General features: G+C 37.7%; 1 protein-coding gene across 6 annotated transcripts in view; it reads left to right on the top strand.

Annotated features, from left to right (window-relative positions):
• Window positions 1-12,761, top strand: part of BBS4 (Bardet-Biedl syndrome 4) — a 53,831-nt gene that overhangs the window by 37,555 nt on the left and 3,515 nt on the right. For all 6 annotated transcript variants that reach the window (XM_076509733.1, XM_076511988.1, XM_076511155.1 and 3 more), the window contains 2 exons: window positions 152-221; window positions 1,040-1,181. In XM_076509733.1, the coding sequence (XP_076365848.1) occupies window positions 152-221; window positions 1,040-1,181 (212 nt within the window). The remainder of the gene's footprint in view (window positions 1-151; window positions 222-1,039; window positions 1,182-12,761) is intronic.

The following is a 12,761-nucleotide window of genomic DNA, read 5'->3' as shown; positions in this document are numbered from 1 at the left end:
TTTTATATTAATTTATTTGTAAAGAGTATTTGGAATATGAATTGATCAAGATAAAACTCTCTATTTTGTAAAATATTTAGAATATGCAAACCTTTTAGTCTCTTCATTATGAATTATTTTATAATTATTATTATAATGTTTTAATTTTCAGTGGCACTAAAGAATTTAAAAGACCCAGACAATGCTCGTCAAGCTTTTGATCAAGCCATACAGTTAGATAAGTAGGTGTATGTGTTGGTCAAGTAAAAAAATTATTAAAGTCTAACATTTGTTATAAGAATTTGTCTGTTCATAGACAGATTATTTTTTTTTGGTGAATTGTAAATATTCATTATCTTTAATGATTTACCTATATCTTTCTGCCCACTTACACTTTAATAAAAATAACAAAATTTTAATTTATTTCATTATTTTTCTTATTTTATTTATTAACAATTTTCTCTTCAAAACAAACGTTTTTGCCATTGTTTATAATGATATCTGATATAACTAAAACATGTTAAGAAAATTTTAGAACAGCTCTAAAAATGTATTCATTTGTAAAGAAAATGAAAATAATTTCTGGCATCTAGTGATCCACTGTTATAAGTACAGAATTGGATAACATTCACATTAGAAATATGTTTTTCTTAATTGAATCCACAGTTGATTTAGGTCTTAAATTTAAAATGGATGTACTTTATTTTTTTGAATTATTTTTTTTGTCTAACAAAATGTCTTTATAATTATCTGTATTAGTTCAGACAGTTTAAAAAACTCATTCTTTCTTCTTCATACTTTTTGTTATGTCAGTTATAAAATACAATAAAATTTACTGGTATTTATTTCATATTATAGTGAAAGTACTTTTTGGAAATATAAACATATTTGTAATATTAATGCAATGTGTTTCTAACCTTGTGCAGTGAGTTTTTATGTTATGTAAATACAGTTAGAAATACTTATGATTTTTCTGACTGAAATACCAAGTCTTTATATGAATTTTTAAAAAATATTTTTTTTTCCTAAAAGTAAAATTTCACTTTGCTACTTTTTACAGAAGTGACCCACTTATTTCACTAAACTATGGTATATTCTTGTATAACCTTGGCAATGAGAATGGGGCAACAGAACAAATTAAACAGTTTGAACAGCGTTGGCTAAAACTACAAAAAGCTGGCAACCTGGAATCAGATCCAACTGTAAGTAGTTAACCCTTTCTTTGGGTGAATTTCCTTTATAGAAAAGAAAGTTTTTAGAACTTAAATGAACCACATGAATTCAAGATATTGTAAATCCAATATGGTATATTCCTGTGCTCGTTAGATTAGCTATTCTTGTATAGTACTGCCAATCTGAAGATGACCTTGGAAGGTCAAAATGTTGTTCTCAGCTTATCAATAAAAGTAGTAATACCCACACCAGCCGTTCCGAGATACTTTTTTATTTCAAGTGGGTTACTCGTCATCAAGAAGTAATGCCATCTATATTCAACTTTTATTTACTCGTACCACAAACCTCCTTCTCCTTCTATTGAATCAAATAATTCCAGCATATCTCTCATGTAAATCATCATGCATCACATCCACCAATAGGAGTGTGACATATTCCCAAGACTTCCTCTATATACCTTCACAGAATTGTCTTGTTCAGCAGCACTTTTGCTCAGACATGCTCCTTTTTGTTTGTTTAAAGTTTTCCATTTGTTTTTAGTACACTCACAAAGTGGTCTTCATGTATTTCACTGCTGGTTTCTAATAAGACTGTTTCTTCACTTCAGTTCCATTTTATTACAGTTTTGCATTGTTATTTATACTTTTTGTTATTGATTGACTCTTCCTCATTATAAATTCTGAATTTCATGATACTGTTTTAGGGGTCACATTTGTGACAAGCACTGTGTTTCAAGCCTCAGGCAGGTGACCTGTTGAAGGATTTATCCACATTTATTTCCAATGAACCTCATCCTTTCTTACTACATGACAAATCTTTCCATCTGTACTTGGTTTTTCCATCACTTCCTGGAAACTTGTGTCCATGCTGACCGATTAGATGCACAATTAAATGACAAGGTTAGTATGCCTTACACTCCATGGGGTTTGGATCAGTTTGCTCTTGCATATCATCACACAGACTGTCCTTTCCTTGTCAAGCAATTATCAGGCTTCATTTTGTGTGTTTGAGGTGCAGTCTCTGAATCTCCTGTAAGCTTGACCCATGCCAAGTGTTCTTACTTTTGTCTTACCTTCACAATTCTTTTGAGGTATCTCTCTAACATCTGTTTTTTTTTCTCTAAGGCTTTCTACTGAAATCGTTAGGGGTTTTCTGGGGACATCCTTTCCTCCTTTCTTTCACGTTGGCTCATTTGTTGTCTTTGGCTTTAGCTTCACATATGTGGTTTCTCTGTTGTTGGGACCTTCTAGATCATGATGTGGCCTTAACTTGCTTCCATTTACCAAAATCTTATCTTTGGGACTTACATATGGCTCCATTTTTGTGGCAATGCATCTTTGACATGATCCCTGAATCTGTGGAATTGTGTTGCATCAGTACGACAGCAGTCTACACTTGTTGCCTGTGTGTCTCAGCCAGAGCTCAGTATGACACCTATTACCTCCCACTTTCTAACCCTTACTAGGTCCTTCTTGTCAGGGTGCCTTTTCTCGTTATTTTCTTCAATGATGCATGTCATGTTGTCAACAGTAGTGTAGACTAGCTGTTGCATTTTGGTCTGGTGGGAGCTTGGTTTGCTGATTTTCATCACTGGTGTTCTGTCTTCAAGGGTTATTTCATTCTTCAAGTATTACTGGAAGGATTCGTAATCTTGTATTTTTTTTAACACCTCCCATGTCTCCTGTACTTGTTTCCTTACCTCTACCTTGGGATCTCTTGACTAGCCAACATCTGTTAGTGGTGCTGCTGTAACTACTATTACTGCAGGCCATTGAACTTGTTCTACCTGTTTCATTAGGTTTTTATTACAGACTCTTTGTTGTTCAGAAAACAAATGGGGACTTGGAGGACTGTATCAATTTATCCTACCTCAGTTGCTTTATTCAATTGCTCTCTTTTACCAAAGAGTAATTTCTCACCCCATGGGAGGCTTCCTCTCTAGTCTTATGGATGTATACAGTGCTAATCTTCACATCCCTATATTACCACAGTCTTGTCTGTATCATTAGTTCACTCATCATGGGGTGGTTTATTAATTTCATGCCAAATCTTCATATTTGCTTCTGCCCTTTATGTTTTCTGTTTAATGGTCTGAGCTTCTTCTTGCCATCATCATGCTCTGGGGTTGCAATTTCACTATTATATTGACAACTGGCTTCTTCTGGCTCATTTAAAACTGGAGTTGGCTAGCCATACTCATTAGCTCCTTCTAGTGGCTGCTACCCTAGTGGATGATCTGCATCAGTGGCTGTACATGGCCTATATGTAAGTGGGCATCCTACTTCCTCCTTGTCAACCAGATTTACATTTTTTCATCGATGCATCTCTTCAGGGCTGGGGTGCATGGATCAATCACCAGGAATGTATCAGAGAATGGCTGGTGTGGGTAGTAACACATTTACTAATAAAGCAGTGAACAACATTTCAACCTTTCTAGGACATCTTCAGGTTAACAAAGAGAGAGTTTGTAACTGACTGTTGCTGGGCACAAGTCTTAGGGATGAGAGTGTAAATGGGTGTGGGATTGTAAGGGGTGTTGCAGTTAGATGTTAGGTTATCAATTAGTATAGGTATAGAGGTGTTCCTTTATATTGGTTTAATTTTGGTTTTAGTTGTTGTATTAGTAGGGCTTCTTTGATTTTGCATTTATTTATATTTGTCTCCCTACTTAGAATCTGGGTGTTTTCTATGGTTATGTTGTGTTTATTTGATATGCAGTGTTCAAAAACGATTGAGGGTGCTTTTTGTTTGTTTTTTCAATCTAGTTTCCATTTTCTGCTTGTTTTTCCAGTATAGAAGTTGTGGCAATTGTTGCATTGTATTTTATAAATAATGTTGTTGTTGTGTTTGTCAGTGTAGTTTTTATATAGTATGGTCTTTAGTTTTGTACCTGGATTTTGAATAAATTTGGTGTTAACTGGAATGTTGTGTTTTCTGTTTTTTCCAAATATTGGTTATTTTTTTGCTGATGTTAGGAACATATATGGTTTGCAGCAGCGTAAGGTTTTGTAGTTTGTTGTATCTAAGGGTTTATTATTGTTTGTTTGTTGTTGATCTAAGTGTGTATTTATAATTTTTTCAACAGTTTTTGGAGGAAATTTGTTGATCATGATGAAGTGTTGTTCTATTTTGTTGATTTCATTGTTAATTTTATCTGGTGAGCATAGTTTTGAAGCTGTATTTATTTGGTTTCTTAATATGTTGAGTTTTTTATACATGTAAAAACAGCTCGTTTGGGTTGAGAAAATATTTTACGTAGAGGAGCCAACAACGTTTCGACCTTCTTCGGTCATCGTCAGGTTCACAAAGAAAGAAAGAGGTAACTGACCGGAAGCTGACCACATGTTTGAAAGGGGTTGTGTAACTGAGTGTTGGAATGTAGAGGGTGGTGTTAGATGTTTGAATATATAATTTTATATTATTTATTTTATTATTTTTAATATAGGTGTAAAGGTGTTCCTTTGTATTGGTTTATTTTTGGTTTAAGTTGTTGTATAAGTAAGGCTTCTTTAATTTTGCATTTGTTTGTGTTTGTTTCTTTTTTAGTATTTGAGTGTTTTCTATGGTTACGTTGTGTTTATTTGACTTGCAGTGTTCGAAAATGTGTGAAGGTGCCTTTTTTGTTCTTTGAATCTGGTTTCCATTTTTCTACCGAAATGAGCCATTTTTACATATATATTTCTCTACAAGTGGGTTTTCTCGACATCACTGATGTTGAGTTTTTGTTTTGTTTCATGTGCTGAGTCCCAGGGAATGTAGAGTCCAGTGTGAGTTGTGTTTATTTGACTTGCAGTGTTCGAAAATGTGTGAAGGTGCCTTTTTTGTTCTTTGAATCTGGTTTCCATTTTTCTACCGAAACGAGCCATTTTTACATATATATTTCTCTACAAGTGGGTTTTCTCGACATCACTGATGTTGAGTTTTTGTTTTGTTTTGTTTCATGTGCTGAGTCCCAGGGAATGTAGAGTCCAGTGTGAGTGAATTTTCTCTGGATTTCTGTTTTGATTTGTATATCGGTTCTTGTGTTTTGAAGTTAACAAATCAAAACAAAAACTTGACATATTAAGAAATTACCAGGATTGGTTCCGTAAATTTCTTTTATGTTTATCATCCTATCTGATTACTTTGTTAGGTGATTTCTCTCAACACTAGCTCTCCATGTTGACTCCTTCTGATCACTCCTTATTGGCCAGCTCAGTTGCAGTTTCCATTATTACAACACCTGCAACTTTGCTTTCCAGTACCTTTCTTTGTTAGCCTTGGTCACCAGCTCTAAAACTAGCTATTTACACCCTTCTTCACACCTGGCTTTCAAACAGTCCTTGGCAAGGAGATCAGGTTTCTCCTGTTGAGTAGCTTTCCTTTTAGCTAATTTCATACATTATTCCATGGAGGTGTATCAGCACAAATGGAAAGTGTTCCACAGTTGATCTGTGACTTGAAAATTCCCTCCTGACCAACTACTATGGCTCAAGTAGTGGAGATTCTCCATGGCTTTTTTATTGGGAAGGGGGATCTTTAGTTTCTTTATTCAGATTACACTATGTAACACAAATTTTGTTCTTTGATAGTATGTGTTATTTCTTAATTGCTTATGTTGTAAAAGTACAGAAAATGGCCATTATTCCCTTCAAACTTTGCTTTTGTGACCTGGAAAATGAAATTTAGAACATAACTTATTTTCTATGTAAAAACAGGCAAATTTGCACATTTTCATTTACATAAGGTCTGAATAAAACAACATATGAATCAAGATTTACATGTATTTATATTAAAATAATACAAATATGTTTAGAAGTTTTCGAGATTTGTGACTCTAATGTAAATCACTTTCACATATCAACCCCAAATATAGTCTCCCATCATATTTTCGTTATACGCTTTCAGATCACAAAAGCAAAGTTTGAACAAGAGACAGGAACAAGAAAATTTAATATTTTGATACATAGTGTTATCAGGTTGACTTATCTCATACCTTTAATTATTCATGATACTGTCGAGTTTTTGCTTCACCTGTCCTTACTATGTTAACATATTATCTCTGGATTAGATGTCCTTTCACATGGACCTATGTTTTTGGACTGGAATATTAATATGGTTCTCCGTTTCCTCACTTTACTTTCATTTGAACCACTTACCTCGTGTTCCATGTTTTTTCTCTTAGCCTATGACTATCGAAGATTGGTTGGTTGGTTGATTTAGTGTTTTATGGTACAAAGCAGCCAGGCTATCTGCACCAAATGTTTGGTAAAAAGGTAAAAGTAAATTCAGTAAAATTCATAAAAGGAAATTAAGGTAAAACAAAACAAAGTTAAAAAATAAATAAATAGCATAAAACCAATGTTCACATCTATTTTACAATGTCAAGAGAAAAACTACAGTAATTCAAGTTGTAAAAGACTTTCTGCAGCATGTTTTTAATAATCATAACTCACCAGGAAGACCTACAGGTAAGTATAAAAACCACTATCAGACACCTGAAGTTGGCCTTTCCAGTTCTGGTTTTGAGTTACGTAATGTTACGGTGAGTTTCTGATTTCAAATTGAACTAGATGAACTGTGATTTTTAAAATGGAGACACATTTAAAAGGTGTATAGTATAAATTAAAAACTTAAATGGCATTAAAAAGATTAATGGATTTTAAAAAACTAAAAACTTTACCAAGGTGGTCAGTGTCACCATCACCAATGACACTGTCTAATGTTATAAACAAACCTTGGGACAGAATATGGTGAAAATGGTGCCGTTGTTGTGAATCATAATGATGACAAGAAAGTAAAATGTGGCTTATTGTGATCTGAGTGTTACACAAACTACACACTGGTGCATCAGTTCCAGATAAAAGAAAATGAGTTACAAAACTGTGACCAATGTGTAGTCTAGTTAGAACAACTTCTTTCTGATTCTTACTATAACAAGATGGCCAAAGTCCAATATGGGGTTTTATTTGGAAACCTTGTTTTCACGTTGCTCACTCCAAGTCGACTGCCAGCTGGCATGGAGCTGAGCCTTGAATATAGGACCGTAGTCTTTGTATGGGACAGGCACAGCAGTGATAGAACCAGAGCAGATAGACTAAGCTGCAGTATCGGTGAGCTCGTTCCTGCGAATATCAACATGGCCCGGTATCCAGAGAAACTGGATGGAAGTAGATGTTAAAGAGAAATGGGCCAGTCGGTTTTGAATATCAGTGAGAACAGGGAGTTAACCAACGTGAAGCGATTCCAGGTCCAGTAGAGAACTAAGCGAGTCAGTATAAATCGTACAGTTCGAGTACTGCTTAGCTTCTGTGTGATCCAGGGCAAGAGAAATGGCTTACAGTTCAGCAGTGAACACAGAAGCTGTAGAGGGGATTCAACACACAACCATTGAACCACAACAAACAATGGCAGAACCCACACAGTCACCTGGGGTTGTGTTTTCGTTCCTCTAAGGGCCATGCTTTTTCAGACCAGATGGTCTCCAATGCTCCTTTTGGCCTTCGTATCCAGGTACAGTTAGATGAATTGGGTCTGTCCTTGGATAACATTGCTGTATCCACTGGTCAACCTATCTCACCATGGCTTCTTACAGTCCCCAACTGTGACGTATTTTTAAGTCATCTGAGAAAAGTAGATACTTCTGATAGGAAATACTGTCTGCTATTTGCTGAACATCTTCGAACCATCCTTCCATTCCTATTATACAGTATACCTCATGTTCGATGACTGACATGAGACGTGAAAGTCGTCAGACATAGAGCCCGTTTGCAACAGTGAGAGGGAGTTGTTCAGTGATGGATTTAATTTATATACTGAAAAGTGTGACACTCAGAACACAGTCCTGTAGAACTCTAAGTTCCTGAAGAAAAGAATGGGAAAGTGTTGAACCCACATGAACTTTGAATCTCCTGTTCACTAAAAAAGTTTTAATAAAAATGGGCAAATGTCCATGTAACCCATATATGTGGAGGTCTCGCAAGATGCCATTCCTCCAAGTTGTATCATAAGCCTTCTCAATGTCAAAGAATATTGATACAAGATGTTGTCATTTGAGAAAGGCTTCTCTGATTGATGTTTCATGTAGAATCAGGTGGTTCATGGTGGAGCATTGTCATCAGAACCCACACTGGGTGGGCGAGATGAGGTTGTTTGATTCAAGGAACCTAACAAGATGAGCATTAACCATTCTCTCTAAGGTCTTACAGAGAGAGCTTGTCAAAGCAATTGGATGGTAGTTTGAAGGAATCTTGGGATCCTTCCAGCCTTGGAGCAAGACAAAAGCCTGGTGCCAGACATCAGGACATTCTCCTGCCAGATCCAGTTAAAAACAACCAGAAGGATAGCAAGAGAAGCAGGAGATAGATGGTGCAGCATCTCATAGTGTATATCATCAGATCCAACCGATGAAGGGCCAGTTTGAGTTCCACCAGTGTAAAGGGACGATTATAGCCATAGAGACAATCAGCTCGAAAGGAAAGAGTTGATGGCTAAGAGAGTGGAAGAAGAGGCAGAAGTGCAAGATACCTGGCAAAAGCTTTCACCTAGACTTTCAGTTACTTCCTGGCCATCAGTGAGCAAGATCGAGAGGGGGACAGAGTGACATTGCCCACTGACCTTTCGAATTTTGTCCCAAATGACTTTGGAACTGCTGATAGAAGATATGCTGGTTGTCAACTTAATCCAAGATTCCTTCTGGCTTTGACGTCTTACCCATCGAGCAAGTGAATGGGTCTGCTGGAAAGCAATGCGGTTTGAGAGTGTGAGATATCTATGGAAAGTATCCCAGGCTCATTTTTGAGCCTTCCATGCTATGTGGCAGGCAGGATTCAACCATGGACGAGGATATAGTGAAAAAGGTGTCGAGGTTTTAGAAATACAATGAGCAACTGCTTGTATAATACAGTCAGTTACTGCTACCACACACTTGTCTATTGAAGGCAGACAATGGCAGGATCAAGTTCTGCAAGAGCAGTGAAAGAGGGCCAGTTTGCCTGATCCAGCTTCCACTGGGGCACATGGGTTGGGTGGCATCAACCACAGCCAGTCTCTCTCAAGATTATAGGAAAATGATTACTGCCTTGTGGATTATTGTCAACTCTTCATGAAAAATGGGAAAATAATGAAGTGGAGCAAATAGAGAGATCAGTAGCAGTAAAGGACTGACTAGGCACATGGAAATAAGTAGAAGAACCAGTATTGAAAAGAGAAAGGTTGTGATCAGAGAGCATATGCTCCATAGAGTGACCCCTCCTATCAATATCAGCACTTCCCCAGAGGGGATGGTGTCCATTAAAGTCTTCCAGGATGTAAAAGGGAGACAGTAACTGTTCAATGAGAGCATCAAGGTCTGATTGATCATATGTTTCTCCAGGTAACAGGTAGAAAGAACAAACAGTGATGGTATGACCCAAGGAAACATGGATGGCTATGGCCTCCAAGGGTGTGTCGAGTGGCAAAGACAGGGTGGGAACATGCTGATCAACCAACAGTGCCACCCCTCCATGCACTCGTCCATCACACAGCCTATTATTCTGTATAAAGAAAACCACCGAAAGGTGACTATTGGCAGGTTTCAGAAATGTTTCTTGTAAGGAGAGACAAACAGGATGGTAGGAAGCAATCAGTGTTTTGATGTCATCTAGATTAGAACGTAAACCTCGACAGTTCCATTGTATCAGGGTGGCCATTTTTATTTAGGTGTAGGCGAGTTGGGAGGAGAACCCTCCTGTTTACAACAAAGTATTTTTTTGTTTCTTTTCTTATTCGAGGGAGGCCTATCAACCTTCATGGATCCCGCCCTGGGTCAATTGGGCAGGTCTTTTTGTTGGAAGGGGATCCCAGAGACTGAGAATGTGAACGAGTGATTGTTTTGCATCTTGGGGTGAGAGAGGAAGATGGATCCAAGGAAATGCCTGTACCTGGAACCAAAGGATGTGGATTTTGGGGTTTGATGGATTGTATATCAGGGACAGAGATAGGTGTCGAAGTTGATTCGTCATCTTTTTTAACCATGGAGGTCAAAAGACTTTTCATTTGTATGGAGAATGGTTCTTTAGGAGGCACAGAGAGTTCTGTTTGTACTTCCACAGTAGCTGTGGAACGAAGTGCAACAATATACGTCTGAGATCAGGTGGTGGACAGCAATTTTTGAGCCTCAGGATAGGTAATGTTATGAATCGTTTTCAAACGCTGCACCTCTTTTTCTTCCAACCATTTACTGCAAGAATGAAAGTAGGACGGGTGAGAGCCATTACAGTTGATGCAATGAGGATTTGTTTCACACTTGTAGGCATCATGGTCTTTGCCACTGCAACGAGCACATGTCAAGGAACCACAACATGACGTCTTCTAGTGAGCAAATTGTTGACACCGGAAACATTGGAGAGGGTTTGGAATGTATAGTTATACTCTGCAATTAAGATAACCTGCTTTGATGGTGACGTAAATGTCAGAACGAGGACATTGGTCGGCACCATAATTCCATTTTTGTGAGTGGCGATACGCCTCACTGCAAAAACTTCTTGGTTGGAGAAACCAGCGAGAATCTCTGATTCTGGGATGTTCTTCAAATCCCTCTCAACAATAACTCTTCGTGATGAATTCAAAGTAGCATGAGGTGTAACCTCTGTAGGTATATCCCCAATTGCCTTTGAATTCAAGAGGAGTTCACTGTGTTGGGATGTGGATGTTTCAACCATTATATCACCAGATGAAGCTTTTTTACTGACTTTGGAAAGCCAGCAAGTCCATTCTGAATGAAAAAAGGAGATATTTGCCTTAAGGTTTGTCTGAAAGTGAGTGCAATATAAGAAAATGAAGTAAAACAGGTGGTACAGATGGTGAGGGTTGCTGCACAGAATTTTCAAGACATGGTCATTTACCTACAGACTGTTTTTTCACTATTTTATTCAGAATTTTAATTGGAGTATCCATAATAAAGAAAGGGAAATTTCGGTGCCCACTGACCCACTCATCATGGAACCCGATGAGGGAACACACTACAATGTCAAACAAGGACACTGCAGCAACACCATGGTTTCGTGAGCACTATACCCAAACACCAGCATTAGACACAATGTCCACAACTCCTGTTGAAAACATCTAACACTGGTACTTGGTTGACCCTGGTCCAAGTGGACTGGCCGATTGACCCAAGGAAGGCCACCCATCTTCAGGAACTCAAGTTCAAAGTGGTGTGTTAGGGTTGGACCCCTTAACCATCAGGATCCTCTCTTCCTCTTCATGGGTTGCCACACACGGCAAACACGTGGGTGGATGTTTAGATCTCAGAGGAGGTAATATGAAAGAACAGAACCATCCCTGGTAGGTCCCCTCACCACATACAGGAATCCACCCCGAGAGGACCATCGAAGATCTGATTTGCATGCCAGTCGTTTTGTGTTTGCTTTATTACTCTACCTGTCTTATCCATATCATTCCTTTTTCCCAAAGACTTCTCCTTTTTGCTATTTTTTTCTTCTTATATTTTTCAACTCTATCCTAGTCTTGTTCCAGGTAGACTTCTATGTCTGCTCCATACTCTTCACTGTAATATTGCTGGCATGACTTCCTTCCATGAAACTCTTTCCCAACTTTTTATCTCTTGGCAATCTTCCTCTGTTTGGAATTTTTTCTTTTGATTAGAATAGGTTATTCTTCCCAGAATTTGTTGCGTCTTCACATCATATTCAACACCTCACCTTTTCTTCACATCTCGTCTTTATCGGCTGTTGGAGGAAATCCTACAGTCAGACATATGTACTACACCTAATATGTTTCTTTCCCATTATTGACACCATATTGCAGTTAGTTCTTTGTTAGGTTTTCTGTCTTCCACCTGTGGCCGTTCCTCAGGCTTCATTGTGAATTTGACAAGGTAAGTTTATATTCATATTTTTCCTTTTAAGAGCCCTTGCTTCATTCACTAATTTTGTGAATCATACTGTATGATGAGTGGTACTTAACCAGGTATTCTTCAATTTGAAATCTCCACATTACACTCATGTTGACTCATGCTTTATCTTCCATGGCTTCGTAATGCTTATTGTTGAGACAGGGTGTTCAACAAGATTGCTTGGAGATGAATAACCTAACAATGTAATTGCTTCTTAAACTTGCCCATCCTGGACAGTACAACTCATGAAATTCATGGGTACAGTAAAAGGGGACAGCTACCCATCCCTAATATTGAATAAATTAGTATGGTCTGCTTTACCGAATATGGTTTTGTGGTCGCCCATTGCACTGTCTCAGGTGATGATGTTCCTCTGGACTGTCCATTGTATTCTCACCCCTCTTTCTTCTAGCAGAGCATGGGAGTCCTTACCACTTTCCAATTCCCAATCATTGGGGTGGTTGACCATGGAGACACACTCCTGAATGGGTTCCATACAAAAGTGGCTACAACCAGTGCAGAGTAGGGATAATTGTCTTCTATCCTCCAATATGCAATATACACTCCCAGAGAAGAGATAAGTCAAAGTGCAGTTTTTCCCTTCAGTTGGGAGCTTTTATTTTATCCTTATGTGGATGTTGGTACCTTTTGGCTGGGTTTTGTATTTAGAGTAATACCAATCAACAGAAGTCTTCATTCACATTTATGGTTTTCAATATTCCTCCCTCAGTCA

This window comes from Tachypleus tridentatus, chromosome 1 (genome assembly GCF_004210375.1).
Source record: "Tachypleus tridentatus isolate NWPU-2018 chromosome 1, ASM421037v1, whole genome shotgun sequence".
In the NCBI taxonomy this organism is placed as follows: domain Eukaryota; kingdom Metazoa; phylum Arthropoda; class Merostomata; order Xiphosura; family Limulidae; genus Tachypleus; species Tachypleus tridentatus.
The sequence above is the reverse complement of the archived record's forward strand: the minus strand, read 5'-3'. Positions and strand labels throughout refer to the sequence as shown.